Raw genomic sequence first — 19,289 nt, 5'->3', positions numbered from 1 at the left:
CCGAGGCGTCCCTCCTGGCGCGCTCCCGGGGCAGCGCGGAGGCAGCCCGTTCCCGGGCACCGGCTTCGGGGGTGGGGAGAGGGGCGGGAGGCAGAGAAGGCACGCCTGGGGGGGTCGCGGCGGGGGCTCGAGCGCGCAGAGCTTTCTCCGTCCGCTCCGAGCAGGCGGCTCCGAGGGACAGCCCCGTGCCGGCCCCAGCGCCCCTCGCCGCCAGCCCGCCCCCGCCCCCCGCTCTAGCCTCTCCCTGCGGGCTGCGATCCCGAGAGGGAAAGCGGGAGAACAACTCCCCCTCCTGCTGGTCAGCGCGGTAGCTGCAGCATTGCACGCCCCTCGGGGCGGGGTTCTCACGGAGAAGGGAGAGCCCCCCCAGCACGCAGCCCTGCCCCGCTCCGGCCCAGCCGCTGCTCTGGGACCTGCTGCCCAAATCAGTTGCCAGGGGCCGGGACCAGCGGCTGCGCCCAGACTTGCTGTGGGGGCGGGGGGGCAGCAAGGTCTTGGCCGATTGCAGGCTGGGCTCCAGGGCTCGCCACCCGCGGAGGGGCCTATGCCCGCCGCAGCAATGCCAGCAGGCACTTCCAGCCCTGCAGGGGAGCGTTGGCAGGGCAGCAGTGCGTAGTGGGCTGCCTCCCTGAAACGGAGCCGGCCAGGTGGGCTCAGCTCCCCCGCCTATTCCCAGCCCCATCCCAAGGCCGCTTTCCTGGGCAGCTCATGCCAGGCCAGCGGCCCGTGTGGCGAGTCTGGATTTACTGCTGAGCTGCTTTGCCATTCGAATGCCTGCAGGGGCCCTGTTGGGGTGGCATACAGTCCCCTTCCCTGTTAGCCACTGTGAAAGATGTGGCATTGTCAGCAAGCGCAGCCGCCCCACTGCTCCGCCACCGCCGCAGCTGCAAAAGCTAAGGGGCACCGGGCGCAGCGCGGTTCTTTGGGGGCCCGCTGTTCCAGGCCACATGGCTTGCTCGGGAGCTGCTGCTTTGCCCTTTGTGACCCCCGGCACTGCCCCTGCCTTGGGGCAAGCGGCAGGGGCTGGCTGTGTGGGAGAGCCGATGCTGCCAGGCCTGGGCGGACCGGGGCCTTTGCCATGGCGCAGCGGACGAGGCCGAGGCAAGCCCACTGCCCTCTCTCCCTCGCAGTGCCGAGTGGCTGCACCATGGAGGTGATGACCCCGCCGACCATGTACGCCCTGAACGGCTCCTCCATCCGCCTCAGTTGCACGTTCAGCTCCTGCTACCAGGTGGAGAAGAAGCAGTTCTCCCTCAACTGGACCTACCAGAGGTGTGACAACTGCTCAGAGGAGACCGTGAGTGTCTGGTGTACATGCCCGCCCCCCCCCCGGTGCAGGTCTGGGCATGGGGGCCGCTTGTGCTGGCACATGAAGCCAGCGGGGAAGCCACAGCCTCCCCGGTGGAAGCCTCTTTGGCCTGCCCTGGGGTACGCAGGCCCTGCCGGCTACCAAGGGGAGGAAGGCCGCAGAACCGTGAGGCCCCAGAAGACCAGAACGGTGCCGCCTCTGCCGCCCAGCAGTAGCTTGACACCCCGCCCCCGGAAGTCCTTCCCAGTGGACACGCACTCTTGCGGTGCCCCAGGGGGGCCCTTGTCATTCCCTTCTCCAGTTCCTGCAGTTCAAACTGAGGATTGTGCCCACGGAGCTGAGCCGCTTCGGGGACCGCGTGGAGTTCACGGGGAACCCCACCAAGAACGACGTCTCCTTCACCCTCCACGACGTGCAGCTGGATGATGAGGGCATGTACCACTGCTACGTGATGAACCCGCCTGACCGGCAGAAGGGCCACAGCAAGATCAGCCTCAAGGTCATTACGCAAGGTCAGTGCCCAGGCCGGGGGCCCCTCCAGAAGCCCCCCCACCACCCAGCAACGCTCCAGTCCAGACCTCAGGCACCCGCTTCCACTGGGCCGCGGTGCTGGCCCGCGGAAGGTCTTCCCCAGCCGCCTCCCCTCCCGGTCCCGCCTCTGGCAGGCCTCACCCCTCTGCTCCAGACCCACTCGGGGCCCTCGCCTTGCAGAAGGGAAGGGGCCTCCCGCTGCCCCCCCTGCAGGCACCCCCAACCCTCCCGACCATGTCTTCGCAGAGCTCCCGGAGCGCGACTCCACCGTGGCAGTGATCGTGGGCGCCACAGTGGGCGGCTTCCTGGCAGTGGTGATCCTGGTGCTCGTCATCGTCAAGTGTGTGCGGCGCAAGAAACAGCAGCGACTGAACACGGACGACCAGAAGACGGAGGAGGAGGGCAAGACGGATGGAGAAGGCAACCCTGAGGAAGGCACCAAGTAGTGCGGCTCCCTTCCCGGGCCGGCCCCCCCGTGCTCTCTCTGAAGTTAGGCTCTCCACCCACAGTGTCGGACCCCCAGGACCCCCACTGCCCCGCCTCCCCCTCCCCTGCCCCTGACATTGTGCTGCTGAGCTGCAGGAGCACCCCCAAGCCCAGAGCCCAGGGCCAGGGTGCCCCTGCCCGTTGCTGCATGCCTGGCTGTGACTGGAGCCGGGCAGGAGGCCCTGCCGTGCGTGGGGCTCCCGACAAGCAGGCCCCCTGCTCCCGGGCTCCCGTGCGTGGGGCTCCCGGGCAGGGCTGTGCCCAAGCAGGGAGCCCAGCCACAAGGCTGGGGAGGGGCTCCTCCAGTGCCCGGGGTGCGAGCGTGCCAAGAAGAGGAGCAGCCCTGGGTCTGGGGGGGAAGCATCAGCGTTTGGGAGAAGACAGAGGGGGTGGGCGGGCTTTCCTCTCTGCGGCAGAAAGGGGCACTTTTTGTCTGCCCCCTCCAGAAGTCAAGCACAACCCACAACTGCCAAGACAACTCACTGCCAGGAGGGTGGGTGGGGCACCGAATGGTCCCCCCAGCAGGGCGCCCCGTGTCTCCCGCCCAGCTCCAGGCGTTTGCCGACTCGCACCCAGCGCGGCTGGATTGGAAGGTGCTTCTTCCCCCTCTCGCCCCACCCATTACCCAACGTGTTGCTGCTCCCCACCCCTGGCAGAGCTGGAGGCCCTTTTGCAGTCCGGGAGGAAGGCGGCGTCCTTGTGTCCTGGGCGAGTCCCCATGTTCCTGGGCAGGGTCAGTGCTGAGGGCCCTCGGGGTGGACTGGAGGGCAAGGGCAAGGGTGCTCCCAGCTCCTGGCCCTCCGCCTGCACTCGGCTCTCCACGGAAGGGCCCCTCGCCTCTGCCACCACTTGGTCTTCCCCATCAGAGCACAGGAACCCGGCCGGACGCTGGCCAAAGGTCTCTGGGGCTGCAGGCGGGGCACGTCTGGGTCGGGCCCCCTTGGCTCTTCCTCGCTTCGGAAGGCCAGGTCCCAGCCCTTCTCATCCTCCTGGCAGTCGGTCCCTGCAGGGCTCGCGGACTGGCAAGGGTCCCTGAATCCAGGGCCAGGCACCTCCCTCCCTTTCTGTCCAGGTGGCCAGCTGGATCACTGGCCCGGGGCTGCCCCCTGCTGGTCCTCCTGCACGTGGGGCCAATCCTGGAAGCAAAAGGAGTTGAGGCAAAGCTCTCCCCAGGCTCACAGCTCTCCACCCTGGTGGCTAGGCATGCCCCCCCCGCCCCCGCACAACTCCTTGCCGCTGCCCTTGATTTGCCAAGCAGCCCTGCAACAACCCCCATCTCTGCCTATGGGGCCAGCCTGCCGGTCGCGTCCCCAGATGGCTCCCCCCTGGAGGAGAACAGGAAGGAGCGTTTCTTCTGGTTCTTGGAAGTCGCCCTGCGGGCCGGGCAAGGGGCTGCCCATGGGCCCCGCTTACCCAGGCCTGGCTTGTGCTGTCCCTGCCTCCGTCCCCAGAGTTGCACTTTACTGCCTGCTGGCTCGGCCGCCACCTCCGGGCTCGCCCTGCTGCTCAGCCCTCAGCTCGATGGTGTGAGCCATCCTCCTGCTCTGTCTGTTTCGCCAGATTTGCAGTTTGATTTGCACCAAAGCCTCGATATGGAATGGTTTTATCGCTCACTGTGCATATACAGGAAACAATTTCATAACTCGCAACCTGCACTGACTGGTTTTTGTGTTGCAATGTATTAGGAATGATTTCCCAGCCTGGGTCTGTCCAGGTGGATCAAGGGGTTGCGTGAAATAAAACAGAACACGCTTCTCAGAACCAGTGCGATGTCCTTTCTTTCACTGGGGGGGGGGACAAGGGGGGCAATGTATCCCTCCCATGGACCGGCAGGCTGGCATATGCCAGGGCACCCACGGTCTTCCAACCTCTAACCTGTTCAGTGGCCAGTCCTGGGGGCCAGCTGTCCTACTGCTCCCCACAAAGAGGTAAGGGCAGCTGGAGGCCTAACTTTTGAAGCATATGAAATTATAAAGAGCCAAGTGCACCTGAACATGTGCAGAGTGCCTTTCCCTTGTCTGAACCATCCCAGTCTGTTCTGCCCAGTTAAGAACTGTTCTGGGTTTTGCTGATGCTTGAGGGCTCCAGGCAGAGCCCTGGTGGCCTTTCGGCTCCCTCCTGTTCCTCTCCAGTCAAAGCAGCCGCAGGCAGCCAGCAGAAGCTTCCCTCGCGGGCAGCAGAGGCCATGGTGAAGGGCCCGAGGATGCAGCTGGGGCAGCGAGGGGTGACAGCCGGGGAGCGGGCCCTGCCCTACTGAGAGCAGCCCCTGCTTGGCTCGGCTCAGCTCCGTGGAGGCCACTGGAACGGTCTTAGTGCCTCGAGCAATCTTGGGCAAAGACCTCGGAGGGCAGAGTGCGGAAGTGGGGGGTGCTGGGGGGGGGGACTGGGGTGGTCCCCGCGGGCGGGATGTCAGGCTAGGTTGCTACTTCCATGCTTGTGAAGTGATTGGAAACTGAAGAAAGAGAGGAGGCAGCAGCACCCGAGTGAGGGGAGGGGAGGGGAGGGGAGGGGAGCGCCTGCTTGCGGGGCTCTGAGGACAGAGGAGGGCCCCGTGGGCAGCCGCGGGTCGGCTCCCAGCAGTCTGCTCCCGCCGCCCGCCGTCCCCTGCTCGGCTGCCTGCCCGTCCTGGCTCGCGGCCGGGGGTGGCCTTCACTCTTCCCCCCTATAGCCACCTATACGTTACCCTATAGCAGGGGTAAAGAAGGGACCCGCCACGCTAACCTGGCCCGGCTCCCTTCTCCGTCCACCTTCTTTCCGCCCGACAGCCGTCCTTCCAGAGCAGCAGCTCCGGACACCCTCGAGGCCACGCCGAGCGCCTCGCCGAGGCTGCCGCCGCCGCCACCTTCTCCGACCTGGCCGGCGACTCCGGCGAGCCGCGGACGAGGGGCGCGCACGGGAGCCGCTTCCTGCTTCGGAGCGAGGCCGGGCTGCAAGGCGACTCCGCTCTGGACCGCGCCCCCTCCAGCGCCTCTCCGGGCGGGCCGCCCGGGCGAGGCGGCGCCTCCGGGCCGGGACTCTCCGCCGGGACCTCGCGCCGGCCAGGCGATCCGACGGGCAGCGACGCCCCGCACCGGGCACCGTCCTGACGGCCGCGCTTCTGATGCCCTGGAAGGGCAGGGCGCGCTCGGCTCCCGGGAGGCGGCGGAGCCGGGCCGGCCGGAGCGCCGCAGGCAGCGGGTCGAGCGCGGCACTCGCCGCCGCCGCCCCTGAGCCGAGCGGCTCCCTGCCTCCGCCGGCCAGCCCCTCGCCCCGCTCCCCGCGACGGCCGGCAGGGCGCCTTCCCCGCGCCGAACTTTCTCCGCCGCGCCGTCCGGACGGAGGAGCTGCGCGGCGCGCGCGCGCGGAAGGGGGCGCGGCCGGGGAGCGGGAAGGGCCCTCCGCCGGAGTCCCGGCTGCCTCTCCGGACCCGCTCCCGCCGCGCCCTCCCGCGCGGCCTTTTCTGCCTCATCAGCAGGCCGAGGAACGGCCCGGCCGGGCTCCGCAGCGTGGCCAGCTGGCGAGGCCTCCCGCCGCGGCGGCGCTCCCTCCTCTCCGGCGGCGCTCCCGCTCTTAATCGGCCCCGCTCGCCGGGACAGGAGCCGGCTTCGCCCCGCAGCCCAGCCCGGAGGAGGCTGGCCGCGGTCTTTCCGCTGAGCCCGCCCTGCGCTCCAGGAGCTCGTAAGTGCGCGGCGCGGCAAGGTCGCCAAGCCCCCTCGCTCGGAGCGGAGCAGGCCGGGGGCTTCTCTTCTTGCTCCAAGGAACCTCGCGCCTCTCCCCGGCTGATCGTCCTGCCTGCGGTCTGTCTTCCCAAGGGAGGAAGGCTGGTTGAGCTTTCCAGCTGGGGAGAAGTACTCTGCTCATGGCCAGAGGCACTTCATTTGCTGGAGCCAGTCACAGCTCTGATCGGAGGGTCTGGCTCGAATCGACTGGTGTGGTTTGTTCGATGGCTTCTGTCTCAGGGAAAGAGAGGCGTGAGTTTGGGAGACGGAAGGAGGGCATCGAGGGGTGGTGCCGACCCAGCGCTCGCCTCGCCTCTTCGGAGCTTTCCCTCCGCGGTCTCGCTGCTTGAGGGCATGAGAAAGTGGAGCTGCGCTGGTGCTGAAGCGCCCAGAATCCTCTGGGGGCCAGGAGCATCTCTTGCATGGCGGGAGGGGAGGGTGCTGGGGAGCCAGACCTGCTCCTCCTGCCTCTGAGCGCGCAGCCAGGCTTCTCGGGGCCTCTGAGCAACTCCTTCAAGCCAGCAGTGCCCCCCACCCCCCAGCCACACCACCATTGCCCAGGGCTGCAGCCATGCCGGGGTGCGACCCCTTCGTCCTCGGTGCTCACAGCCCACAGTGGCCGGGACCCTGCTTGGACAGCTTGTGTCATCCTTGTCTGCTGGGGAGGGATGGCCCCGTGTTGCCTGCCCCGTGTTGTGTGTGTGTGTGTGTGTGTGGGGGGGGCAATTCTGGCCTAGAGGCGGCTCAGAACCAAGGGCAGGCAAGGGAAAGGAACACCCCCAATTGACTTTCTTCCAGCCCCCGCAGGAGGTCTCCTCGCCAGCTCCACTCCTGTTCCCGCAGGAAGGAGCCCCAATCTCTGGTTTCATGCCACATTGGGAAGGTGACACCGGCCTGCAGCAGCTGAAAGCAGCCGGTCCGGAGAGGCTTGGCTTTTCCTGGAATCAAGCCCCTTCCTTGTGCAGGGCTCAGCAGAAAGGAGTCGTTCAGCCTCTCCTGGGAAGTGACCGGAAGGGGGGCAGAGTTGGTCAGCCCTGCAAAACCCTCTTGAGCCCACGGAGGGCCCTAATCGTGGTGTGCTTGGTGGGGGCTTGGCTGAGTCAGGATATCGCCCTGTGCAAGGGCCTGGGGCCTTTGTGAAGGGGGTCTCTTTCCTCCCAGCACCGAGCGTTAATATTCTTTTGACCTGGAGCCCTGCCCAGGGACATGTAAGATAGGGCTGGGGACATCAACTGGCCAGGACCCAGGCCAGGCCACAGCTACTGGGGAGCAGGCAAGGGCCTGTCCAGGCTGCCCCTTCAGGGAGCCTGGCTCCTTGCCACTGCTGTCCCTAGCTGATCTCTCCCCCCCCCCACACACACACACACCAGCTTACTCAGCAAGCAGAGCACCCACGAGGAAGTTGGCGTGCTGCCCCCTCCTGCTCTGGCATCATGGCTGCCACCTGGGCCAGCGCAACAGGGAGGGGGGCAAGCGGGCAGCAGGAGGAGTGAGCCCACGAAGCTGCCGACGGAGTGTGGGCTCTTGGGGGTGCCCCACCACGCCTGCCCTGGGTGCCAGCCTTGTGAGCGCCCCTGGGATTCTGTGATCTCCATTCCTGTGGAGGACATTGCCGAGTCAGCACTTCCTCAGCACCTGCCTGGCCCGCTTCTATTTTTGTGCCTCGTCCTCACTCAGAGGCGGCACGTGGAGGGCACCCTGCCCGGTGTCCTGCTTCCGTCCCCGCACCTGGCACCCGTGAGGCATGCCCAGCCCATCCTGCCTCCACCAGGGCCACGGGCCGATTTCCAAAGAGGACAAGGGCAGAGGAACCCCCTCCTAGAGGGTCTCAGCATGGGTATCCCAGTATATTTGAACCTCATGGCACATCCTGGGGGCGGGTCCCCTGTCCTCCTGTCCTCCGTGGAGGACCACCTCCACCAAGCTCCAAGTCCTCCTGTCCATTCATTGCCGCTAGATGCTGTGACAATTGCAGATTTATTTCCATGCAGACCGGGAGAGATGGTTGTGACCCGGCCACAGACGGGCTGGTGTGTGTGTGTGTGTGTGTGTGTGTGTGTGTGTCCTGCTGTCATGCTCAGAAGCCTCCTCTGCTCAGGAGGGCCACTCCTGCAGCCCGCATGCTCGGCATGGCAGATCCTTGAGCTAGCCTGGCACTGTGGATTGCTTTTGACTGTTACAGGAGTTGGAGATTTTTAACAGCTTATTTTACACATGACTTTTAATATGTACATGTACACAGTTTAGAGATGTTCTATGAAGTGGCACATAAATACAATCAATAAACACAAATATTTTTATTAAATAAATAAAACCGTCCTTGTGCATCTCTACAGTCCATACTACAGAGGATACAAAAGCCAAGTTGGCGCATGCAAAGAAAGCGAAGCTGCAGGCCCAGAGGATCTGCTGAAGGGGACCAGATGCTGCCCATTCCTCTCTGCAGCAGAGCGAGTCTGGGTCAGGCCAGTGCCTGGGCGGGAGGCCACGCAGGCCCTGACGGTAACCGGGGCCCTGCTGCTTTGACAGCAAGGCTCTCCTGGGTGTCGCTGCCAGCTCCCTCCACTTCCAGCTCAGCTGTCGTCCAGGAGGGGCCTCCTTCCCTCGCACAACGCCGGGCTCTTGCAGGCCCCGAAGCGTGCCTAGGCAGAACACAGGACCTGCCGTGGGGCAGTCGGGCCCAATGAGCTCCCCCCACCCCCTGGCCAAGTCACCTGGGGGCAGAAGAGCAGCCAGGGGCTGGCTACATCTTGCTGACGCCGGCCTCTTTGCCCTGGAGTCCCCCGTGCTGGCTGTCTGCAGTGGTAATCCTGCACCACTGGGATGGAAGCAGTCCCCCCCCCCCCCATGCAGAGCCAGAGTGCTTGCAGTGAGTTTTTGGCAATGTGACAACTCTTCATTTCACAGTGCAAACCCTGAGTCATGGTTCCTTGCAGGCTGCAGAGCTGCAGCAGCAGCAGCATCCCGGCCGCACTCAGCTCTTTCTGCCTGCCACCTCCGGCCAAAGATGCGCAGCCCGTGGACTCCCTCCCCAGGAACTGCCCTCTCCTGGTGGGGGACACAGTGGTGGAGGGGACGCAAAGATGCGAGGCAGCAGCCCCTCCCTCCCTCCCAGTGAGTGGCTCGGCTTGGTCTTTGAGTGCAGTGAGGCTTGTGAACCTTCAAGGCACAGAGGCTGAACCAAGCATTGGCCCAGCCCCATGCTGAAGGGGCCTGCAGGGCTCCAGAGGGCATGCCGGGCCCTCTGGCCCTCCCCTGACATCCTCTCTCCCAGACCGATCCAAGGGGGCTGGTGAATGCCTGGACGCTCTGCCCCCCATGTGCTTGGGGAGGCGGGATGGCCAGCTGCTCTGCTGCGAGGCTGGCTGCCCGCCGGGGCCAGGCTTGCAGGAATGGGCAGGTCGTGTGGGGCAACTCTGGGCCTGGGCAACTGGCACCGCCGCGAGCAGAGCCACTGCTTGGCATACCCGGGGCCCGGACTCGGTCTGCACCAGCCTCCGCAGCAGGGTGAGGAGAGGCCAATCGGAGCCGGATCGCCCAGAGCTGTTGGGCTCTGTGCAATGTGCTCCCCAGTCCCCCGCAGGCCTCAAAGACCTGCATGGACAGCCCGTCCTTCTCCTGGCACCAGGTCAATGGCCCACCTGGAGCAGAGCTTGCCAAGGCCAGCTGGGGTTGGGAGGTCCGGGTGGGCGATCCGGCCCCAGCTGCAGCCTCTGGAGGAGGACCCAGCCCCTGCCACCTGGGGTAACTGCGCCACCAGGACACTCCAGGGGTGTGCTGGGGTCCCTGAAACTGTGCCCCGTGAGCTGGGGTGCCGGCCCCGCACTCTGGACTGCGGCCCCACCCCTTCGCCACAGGGGGGATGAAACAGACCCAGGCTGGGGGCCGCCCGCATGGACTTCCTGTAGCCCCCGAGCAGAGGCCCCCCGACCCGTAGGCCATAGTACCCTTCCGTAGGGGGGGCTCGAGCCCCTGGACACCCGAGCCTCTGGCCGGTCTCCCCGGCTGCCTGGGCAGCCCCGCGCCTCCCCCCCCCCCCCGCTGCGGAGGCGGTCCCGCAACGCCCCGAAGCGCCAGCCCGCCCCCGCCCTCGCCGCCCCCGGCCGGGCCGCTGCTCGAGGGGGCGGGCCGCGGCGCAACTCTGGGAGCCGGGGGAGCGGAAGCTGGGGAGAGCGAGCGAGCGAGCGAGCGGGGGGCGGAGCGGCAAACTTTGGACGCCGCCGAACCTTGCTGCCCGGGACTGGCCGAGCCGAGGCGGCCATCGCGGCGCTGCAGCTGCGGAGCCATGGCCGCTGGCCTGCGAGCCGCCCTGCTGGGTAAGAGGCTGCACCGCCGCGGAGCTGCGCGCGGGACGCCGCGGCGGGGGTGGGGGGGCGCCGGTCCTGCTGCAGCCAGCCCTGCGCCGCGACGCGCCGGGCCGGGCGGGGAAGCGGGGGAGGCGAGGCGAGGCGAGGCGGCCGGCCCCGCTGCGGGCACAGGGCGGGCGGGCGGAGGCGCATCCATCCCCTCGGGCGGGAGCCCGGGCGGCATCGTCCCCGCCGGCTGCGCGCACCAAGCGCCGCGCTAGCTTTTAGGACAAGTCCGGCCGCGGAAGCGCGCCCGAGCCCCTTCCGACGGGCGGGTCTCCGGGCGGGGGGTCCTCGGCCAGCACTCTCGTCTCCAGCCCGCTCGGATCCGCGTGCGGCGGCGGCGCCCTGCGCCAAGCAGAGCCCGCTCCTGCTGCCGCCCGGCGGCTCCGGGCGCCTCGGGACGCGCGTGGTGGGGCGCAGGCGCGGCGCACGGGGAGGTGGGCTGCTCCTGGCTCTGCCGTGCGTGGCCCCTCTGCCCCCGGCCCCGCCCGCGGGGCGCTTGCGTGCGTGGAAGCCCCCCCCCCCCCGCTCCTCTTTCTCCTTCGGTCAGAAGTTTGAGTCCATGATGACAGAGTAGGCGATAAGAAAGAGTCCCGAGCTCCATTGCACGGCTTGGCGTGCGGTCGCTGCAGCCAGAGAGAACCGTTGCGCTGCAGCGGCCTCTTCAGGGTGAAAAGCGCTACCCCGTCTGGTGCCTGTGGAATCTGGTGGCGGGAGACTGCAGGTGAGGAGGCTCAGAGGGACCCATTTGCAGCCGCCCTGAGCAAGAAAGGAAGGAAGGAAGGACACGAGAGAAGAGGGGCTCTGGGAAAACTAGCGGCCTGTTTGCACCGGAGCATATTGTGGAGGAGTGAGGAAGGGTGCGAGCCCTGAAGGCTGTGGGGCTGCATCATGGATCTTCCGCCGCCCTCGTGAGGAGTCCTCCTCTCCTGCACTGCTGTGTCCAGGCCCAGAGGGGCTGTGCGTGCCCTCGGGGGTCCTGGGACTGGTCCAGGGCGGGCGCCGCCACCCGTGAGCACCCGGACTGGCTCTGGATCATGATCCGAGCCGCTCGGCCTGCGTTGCTCTCACCTCCTCTTCCATCGCTCTGCCCAGGCACAGTCGTGAACAGGGGCTCTTCTCTCTTCCTCAGGCCTCCAGATGTGTTCTGTGATGTTCGCCCTGGAAGTCTCAGTGGGCAAAGAGCCCGTTATCTTTGTACAGAACGGCACGGACGTCCTCCTGCCTTGCACCTTCACCTCCTGCATTGGCGTCACTGACGCCACCTTCTCCTGGCTCCGGAACCACACAGAGGTGCCCGTCCTGCAGCTGTGGGGGCTGGGTTGGCTGGCAGAGTTGGAGGACCTCCCAGAGGCGCCCCCCGCTTTCCTGGTGGCGGCTGGTGCTCCTGTTTCACGGTTCTGTGGCTAATTGCTGGGTGCCGGGAGGTGTTATCACGGCAGCGGTCAGTGGTCTGGAGCACCAGTGCCAGAGCAGGACTTTCCTCAGGCGCCTCCGCGCCCCCTTCCTCGCCTCAGCACTCCACGGCAGCCCCGCAGGACTCTGGCTGGCTGTTGCTGAGCTTTCAGCCATGCTTTGGAGACAGCGTGGGGCCCTTTACACCTGTTCCTCTGGCTGCGGCCACCCCCAGCCCAACCCGGTGCAGCTCCTCGGTCCTGGAGCATGCAGGCAGACAGCGTCCCCCCCCACACACACACACAGCTGAATCCGGGATCCTCTTCCAGGATTTGTGGCACAAGGACAAATGGCAGGAGGTTACACTCTCAGCCAGAGCGCTCTGGCCACCAGGCATAAATCGTGTCCGGAGAGGGAGCGGGGCTGATCCCGCAGCTTGCCTAGGAGAGCGGGGCCTGTGTAGGGAGGGAGAAACAGTGCTGGCGCTCAGAGATGAGGGCCTGCTCTACCCCGGGAGGTGCAGATGGGAGGGCCTCCCACGGCTTTGCTGCACCGAAAGTGGCTGGGTTGGCCTCCTCCCTCTGCCGGGGCCACCAGGGTGCTTCTGCCAGAGGCGGAGGCCTGCTCTGCACTGCCCTCTTTCCTGGGAGTTCTGCCCCGTGTGTGGGTGCGTGGCAGGCGGAGAGGCCCTCCTGGGCAGGACGCCTTGGTCACTGTGGTTTATCTCCCACAGATCTTCAAAGGAGTGGTAAAGAACAAGGACTCCAAGCCGGAGCCCGAGTCAAGCTACAGACACGGCATCAAGTACAGGCTGCCTTCCGATCTCGCCCCCAGCAAGGACAACAGGGAATTCAACATCTCCCTTGAGCTCCTGGATGCAGAATTCAGTGACTCTGGGAAATACACCTGCTTTGTCAAGAATCCAAAGGAAAAAAACGCCAATCACAGTGGCACCATCACTCTCAACGTGGTTGTGGAATGTGAGTGCATGAGAACAGGTGAAAAGCCCTGCCGGTCAGGCCAGCATCCCTCCGGTCCCGCACTTGGGATGCCCAGTGGCAGGCCGGCCGCTCCAGCCCCTCGGCAGCTGCTGCCTGCAGGCACAACACCTCTAGCAGAGGAGGCGGCACAGGGCCAGCAGGGCTAGTGGCCACGGGGTGCCTCCTCACGCAGGCATCTGCCCAGTCCCCTTTCAAAGCCATCCCGAGGGGTGGCCGTTGCCACTTCCCCTGCCAGCACATCCTCAGTTTGGTGACCTGCTGGGTGAAGGAGGCCTTCCTTTCACCTGTCCCAAACCTCCCACAAGCAGCTTCGTGGGACAACCCTTCCGGGTTGCCCTTTTTCTCCCTCTCCGCTTTCTCCACATGGTGCATTATTTTAAACGCATCTCCCTGCCTGCCTTTTTTCTAAGTGGCACGGTCCATTCGCTGCAGCTGCTCCTCAGAGGGGGCTGCGCCAGCCCCTCGATCCTTTTTGCCGCCCTGCTCTGAGCTTTCCCAGCTGAAGGGCACAGGCCGGGCAGAGCCACCCCATCCCCAGCCGCACCTCTGGCCTGGGGGGCAGCTGCCCAGGCCTGCACTTGAGAGGAGGCAGCAGGTGCCCAGTGCTCAGCGCTGCGCTGCTCGTCCTTCTGTCCATCTGTCTGCCCACCTGCGCTGTGCAATAGCCCACGTTCTTTGGTGGGGGCTTTGAAGCCCCTTGGCTGGCTTGCGGCGTGACCTGGGGGGGCACCGGTGGGGCTCTTGGGCCATGGCCCCTGCCCTCTGGCCCTCTCCCTCACCACCTTTTCTGCTCCCTGCAGTGGAGAAGGTCGACAACACGGTGACCCTGATCATCTTGGCCGTGGTGGGGGGAGTCATTGGGCTGCTCATCCTCATCATGGTGATCAAGAAGGCCACCCTCTTCATCCTCAAGAAGACGCGGCAGAAGAAGTGAGCGCGGTTCCTGGTCCCCCCCGCCCCCCTGCCGCATCCCTTTCACCGGCTGAGGGAGGGGGCCCTTCGCATCCCTAAGGGCCGGGCTGGGGCCACCCGTGGGTGTGCCAGAACATTCTTCCAGGCTTTCTTCCTTCCTGGTCGGCAGAAGGGGGGCCTTGGCTGCACCCACCGCCCCACCCCAGGCTCGCCCCTACATGGCTCTGGCCCCGGGCTGGCCGGATGGATGGGGCAGCCCCCGGGCCATCGTGTCCGTCCCCCACCCCCCCACCCGTGGCTACCTTTGCCTGCGGCGGGCTGGTCTGGGCAGGCGGGGCTGAGCGGGGACGGGCCGAGCCAGTCTCTTCTTTGCCACTGCAGGGAGTGCCTCGTGAGCTCCTCGGCGAATGACAACACGGAGAACGGGCTGGCTGGCTCCAAGGCGGAGCAGAAATCTGCCCCCAAAGCCTGAGGCCAGGGCCGGGGGGCCCAGCAGCCCACTGCCCCAGCCTCCTCAAGGCCCTGACGTCCAGGCCTGGGACCGAAGAGGCCGACCACCGCTGGACCCCAGCTGCTTGAGGCGCGACCGGCACTGCTTCTCACCAGGCTGCAGCGTGGGCAGGCCACCTGCTGGCCGGCACCTGCTGCCCACGCCTGGGGCCGCAGGGGTGGGGGCAGCAGGCTGCATGCCACAGCCACGCCAGCTGCGGGGGGTCCACGGCATTGGACACAGGGCTGCCGGGCAGGAGCGCCCTGGGGGGGGGCTGCCGGGCTGCGGTCCCTCGGGGAAGTGGGGCACCCGCCCTTCTGCCTGCTTGAGGAGCTGAACTTTCTCCTATTTTTTTGGTGATAGTTGTGTACCGCTTAGATATAGAAACAAGCAGAAGCCGCCACGACTCCCCCAGTGTGCCGGAGGGGTTGGGCGGGCAGGAAGCTGTGCCAAGGGCCCTTCCGCGTCCAAGCCAGGGAGTCGCGGCTTGGAGCGCCACGGGAGTTTGCCGCTTTCCTCAGCCGGGAGAAGGGCTCTGCGGCTCGCTCTGCAACCGTTCTCCCCTCCGCCCGCGGCCTCTTCATGTGCGTCCAAAGACTGCAGGGCTGGGCTTCCTGAAGGCGCTTAAGTGCGCTGCCTGGCACGGTGCTGGTGGCGGGGGCTGAGGAGCGGGCGGCGTGTCCGTGGAAGGGGGCGCAGTTGGACGTGCTTGGCCCACCGTTGTGCTGGCCCCATTTTTTCTGCTCCCATTGAAGGCAGCTGGAATTTGGGAGGCGTGATAGGAAGCAGGGGATTTTGCATGCCGCACAGTTGTTGGCTCCAGAATAATTTCCTGTTTCTGGCAGTAATAGCTACCCTTTCTCCTTATGACCATGAGGGCTAGAATCCTTTTAACTCATAATAGCAGAACGTCTGAAAATGCTGCTCAAACTCCTGCGGTGCCTCAGAGTCCAGCTCTTCCCCCAGCCCATGAGCTGCAGGAGTGTGTGTGTGCAGGGGGAGCTCCTTCCCCCAGAATTTCCTTCCCCATGAACTTGTCTTAGGCACGAATCTCAGTGGCGGGAGAGTGATCTCCTGGCACTTTGTCCGGATGACGGCTGAGCTGCTGCCCCTCCAGTGAAGGCCCCGCTCCTCTTCTGGCTGGGCTCTGCTCCTGCCACCCCTTTGGGCTTTTGCAGGCACTTGGAACAGCCCCGCCCTTTCTGCGTGCCTCAGTCTCCCCAGCTGTATACTGGGGATAACAATCCTGACCTTCCGAGTAGGAGGGCAGGAGGATGCTTAAGTCATGCCCGTTGCGCTGGGGAAGCTGAGGAGGGACTTGAAACCATCGGATGGCAGCAGCGAGCCTGGGCTGGGGCCGGCAGTCCTGAGCTGGGGGCACCAGGGCTGTGCCCGCAGCAGGCTGCCTTCCCCCACTGGAGCTTTGGCAAGTGCCGGCCGCTCTGGCCTCCGCTTTCTTCCCACCCCACCTGCCGCATGGGGGTGAGAACAGCACCGACCGCACAAGCAAGCGCGAGCAGCCGCGAGCGACCCTTCCGGTGAGCAAACCTCTTCGGCGCAGCAGACAGTCCAAAGAAGACCCCCCTCTCCTCCCAGCCAGCTGTCCTTCCAGGGAGGGGCGGGGGACACAGTGGGAAGGGCTCTGGGGGACTCGGGGCGGGAGGGGTCACCCGGGGGTTGGCAGTAGCTCCAGCTGTGCTGGGCGACCTCTGGCCGGTGTTTCAGGCCCCCCGCGCACTGCCCGCCTGTGCTTTGACTCCAAGCTGGCGCCTCTGCAGCCTGCCTGTGCCAAGGCCTGGTGAGAGAGCGGCCAGCCCCCCTCCCACTGCCCCCTCCTCTGTGGGAGGCCCCCCTGCCTGGCTGGCCCCTTTCCTCCTGGGGTGCTGCAGCCCACAGCTCCCTGCAGAGGTCCTCCTCCAAACTGGATGGGGCCATCCTGCCAGGCCTGGCTAGGAGTCAGGCTTGGCTGGCTGGGGAAGGGGCCCTGGCTGCATCCCTCTGGCCCCCCTGCCCCAGGCTCCACCCAGGGGCCGCCTGGGCTCGAGGGACAGAATGCAGTCGTCTGGCTTGGCGCCTGCCGCCGCCTCCCGCCTGCCCTCCCCACCCAGAGAAGCAGCTGGCCGGCCGGCCGGGGACACCCGGCCGCTGTCTGCATGAGCACCTGCATGGCAGGGCCGGCGCAGAGGCTGGGCTGAGCACGGGGTGCCTGGGCAGCCGGCGTGGCCCTCGGGACCTCTCCTTGCACTTGAGCTGTAGTTGGCATCCCGCCTTGAATGCAATAACAGACGTTTATATTTCCTGCTGTGACTCCTTGGATTGCTCTTCTTTGTGGGCGAAGGCTCCCGAGATGTGTCTGCTTGCGTCGCCCTGCATGGGAAGCCCCCACAAGCCGAGGTGCCCCCGCCGCCCAGCAGCCGTGCTTTTCTGGAGCAGCCCAGCTGTGGCGCCTCTGCCCATCCCAGGCCCCCTCGTGCTGTTGTGCCAGGAGTGGCGAGAGAGAGGCCCCCCTGCGTACGGCTGGCCCTCCTCGGCGTGCCCTCCCAGGAGGCCGGCCCCAGGCCTGCCCTCTGCCCAGGCAGGCGTGGGCTCAGCCGCCGGCCGTCCTGGCCCAGCGCGGAGCTCCATCTCGGGCCAGGTGATCGTGGCAGCTGCTCCCGTGGCCGGTGCCGGGTCCCACGCAGGCAGCCCCCGCGTGCAGGAGCAGGGTAGACAAGGCGCAGTGTGTGGGGGCTCCGGGGCTCTGCTTCCTGCCACGCAGCAGCACAAGCCGTTCCCGAGGTGGGTGCAGTCCAGCTTCAGGGCTCTGATGGAAGAGGAGAAGCCGTCTTCGCCCAAGGCTAGGCAAGAACCCCCTCCCTGAAAGATCCCTTTCCCACACCGTGGCCCCCACCCACTGCCCCCGGTCCGGCGGCTGCTGGAGATCCCGCTGGGGCCTGTGACAACGCACCCCATTCGCCACCACTGCTCTTCATGCATGGATGGCCTACCACTGTCTTGGGGGGGGGGGGTATCTGCCCTGCCCAGTTGTGACCTGCCCACAGCCTCTCCCCTTGACTGCACCTGGTAGGTGTCTGCCGCATCGCAGGTGTGGGTGCTGATGAGCGCCACCTGCCTGCAGCAGAGGCCAGGAGAGGTCACCTGAAAGCTGGAACCTCGTTCTGCGCTGGCTCTGCAGTCAGGGGAGACTTTGAGGAAGGGCTGGAGCTGTGCTGCCTGGAGGCAAGTATTCCCGGGCAGTCGGGTGGCCCTGGTCCCACCAGGTATGGCCAGAAGGGCTTCCCGGGGGCTCAGAATCGTAGGGCTGGAAGGGGCCAGGAAGGCCATCAGGTCCCACCTGCTTCTGTCGCGGGTTACACCATCCCAGCCTGTCCCAGGCTGGGTCCCCTCAGGGCCCTGCTCCACCCCAGCCTGCAGCACCCTGGGGAGGCCCCCGTGGTAGGGCATCCGCAGTCTGTTCATCTTCACAGGCTCGCCAACTTTCCGCTGCGGTTGGAGGCAGGCCTGTGGTTGCTTGGCTGGGACAACAGGATTGGGAGGGGCCCTTGCCTGCCTGCTTCTCTCTTTGGGGAGCTGCTCCCCGAGGGGGGCAGCGCAGGAGCTCTGGGGCAAAAACACTTGCCCCATTGGGAGCAGTGGCTGGCTTGATCCAAAGCAAGCTGGAGCCACAGCCCAAACACTGGGCAGGCACCCCCCAGCGGAGACGTTGCGCTCACAGGCCTCGTTTCCCTGCAATGATGGGCGGGGGGGAGGGGGGAGATTCTTGTCCTGCTGAGTCCCCGTAGTCCTTGCCTTCTCAGTGCCTCCCTGGAATCCTCTGCGTGGCAATGCCCCCCCCACCCCGCTTGCTGGCCCCGGTGCTGCAGGCTGGCCTGCCACAGCCATGTCTTGATGGACCACTGCCCAGAGCCCGCGGTGACCTCGGCCACGGCCGCAGCCCCATCTGGAGGGCAGGCAAGGCAGTCGCACTCTCTGCTGCTTCTGTCTTTTTCCTGGCCTCGGGAGAGGAGGAGAAGGCAGAGGGGCTGTGCCAGGGCCGCCACGTTGCTCCTGCTGCAGCAGTTCAGCGGGGGGGGGGGGGGCTCCCCAGGCAAGTGAGGCAAAATCTGCTTTTCCAAGAGACCCCCCGCTCTGCCTTAAGAACCTTTTGCCCAGGGGGGTGGGGGGAGAGAGATTGAGAGAGAGCGAGAGAGGAGACTAGCAGCTGTGCTGGATCAGCCTGCACAGGGATTCTGCAGCCGAAAACTGCAGCTGGGGCTGCAGCGCTTGCTGTCAGGCTGCCAGCCCCAGGCTGCAGCGTGGAGAAGCAGCAGCGGGGCAGGGCGCCCCAGAGGGTGGGAGCTGCGTCCCAGCGGGCGAGCAGGGTGGCTCTCCTCTGCCTGCCTCCTCCTGGCCCGAAGGGAGCATGTTCCGGGCTGCACCTTGAACAGAAAAGAGGTGCCAGGGAGCTGCCTCTGGGCAACCTGGGCTTGGCTTATGGGGCTTGGGGTGGCCTCCAGTGAAGCTGAAAGCTGGGGAGCCCAGGGTAGGGAAGAAGGTCTCCCCAGAGATGCGGAGGGGAAATTGCTGCTTCCCAGTATGAAAGCACTTCTTGAAATTGGGGTCCTGCAACAATTGGGGGTTGGACCCGAGGGCTTTCTCAGCCCCTTCCAGCTCTACCCTTTGGCGAATCAGTGAGGTAGCGGCGCCACTGACCGGATGACTTGCAAAAGGTTCGTTGAGTAGAGGCAGTAAGCTCTGCGGCTGTGGGTTGCAACAGCTGCCGATTAATCCAGCACTGGCTGGCAGCAGCGTCCAAGCCCTCTGTGTACGGGTGGCCAAGTGGGAGGCTGTGCTTGCGCTCCTGTTGTTTGTGGACCCCAGGCTGCCCCTTTTGCCATCAGTGGCTCCGTGCGCAAAGCGGGAGGCGGCTACTGCACTTCTGTGACAGTGGAGTGTAGGACCGCCCGGCCTGCCGCTCTTTCTGGCCAGGTGTTGCAGCCTGGCCAGCGTCTCCTTCCAACGCCCCCACCTCGGGGCAGTCGAGCAGCTGCCGGGTGCGCGGGTGCCGTGCAGCTCCTTGGGCCAGGTCCAAACGGCTCTGATCCTTTCCCTGACTATGGAGCTGTTCCCACCTGGCTC

The 19,289-nt window shown here is 66.1% G+C and overlaps 2 protein-coding genes across 2 annotated transcripts; both read left to right on the top strand.

Moving 5' to 3' along the window:
• The first annotated feature begins 1,123 nt into the window (after positions 1 to 1,123).
• On the top strand, positions 1,124 to 2,306 carry SCN2B (sodium voltage-gated channel beta subunit 2). Its single transcript, XM_044423691.1, has 3 exons — positions 1,124 to 1,297; positions 1,611 to 1,821; positions 2,087 to 2,306. Exons 1-3 carry the CDS (start codon positions 1,148 to 1,150, stop codon positions 2,284 to 2,286), a joined length of 561 nt encoding a protein of 186 aa, XP_044279626.1. The 5' UTR covers positions 1,124 to 1,147; the 3' UTR covers positions 2,287 to 2,306.
• A 7,950-nt stretch (positions 2,307 to 10,256) lies between these two features.
• On the top strand, positions 10,257 to 14,153 carry SCN4B (sodium voltage-gated channel beta subunit 4). The gene is made up of 5 exons (XM_044423694.1): positions 10,257 to 10,340; positions 11,506 to 11,666; positions 12,502 to 12,748; positions 13,570 to 13,699; positions 14,063 to 14,153. The coding sequence occupies exons 1-5, from the start codon at positions 10,310 to 10,312 to the stop codon at positions 14,151 to 14,153; spliced, it is 660 nt and encodes a 219-aa protein (XP_044279629.1). The 5' UTR covers positions 10,257 to 10,309.
• The last annotated feature ends 5,136 nt before the right edge of the window (positions 14,154 to 19,289 follow it).

Source organism: Varanus komodoensis, unplaced genomic scaffold (genome assembly GCF_004798865.1).
Source record: "Varanus komodoensis strain SLA01 unplaced genomic scaffold, ASM479886v1 scaffold146, whole genome shotgun sequence".
In the NCBI taxonomy this organism is placed as follows: Eukaryota; Metazoa; Chordata; class Lepidosauria; order Squamata; family Varanidae; genus Varanus; species Varanus komodoensis.
Note: the sequence above shows the minus strand (reverse complement) of the source record. Positions and strands in the feature narration are given on the sequence as shown.

Excerpts from the sequence above, each read along its gene's own strand:
- SCN4B (XM_044423694.1), top strand. The coding sequence starts at position 10,310 with ATGGCCGCTGGCCTGCGAGCCGCCCTGCTGG. Across the intron at positions 10,341-11,505 it reads CCTGCGAGCCGCCCTGCTGG|GCCTCCAGATGTGTTCTGTG; the intron begins GTAAGAGGCTGC and ends TCTCTTCCTCAG. Across the intron at positions 12,749-13,569 it reads TCTCAACGTGGTTGTGGAAT|TGGAGAAGGTCGACAACACG; the intron begins GTGAGTGCATGA and ends TGCTCCCTGCAG.
- SCN2B (XM_044423691.1), top strand. The coding sequence starts at position 1,148 with ATGGAGGTGATGACCCCGCCGACCATGTACGCCCTGAACGGCTCCTCC. Across the intron at positions 1,298-1,610 it reads ACAACTGCTCAGAGGAGACC|TTCCTGCAGTTCAAACTGAG; the intron begins GTGAGTGTCTGG and ends TCCCTTCTCCAG. Across the intron at positions 1,822-2,086 it reads CCTCAAGGTCATTACGCAAG|AGCTCCCGGAGCGCGACTCC; the intron begins GTCAGTGCCCAG and ends ATGTCTTCGCAG.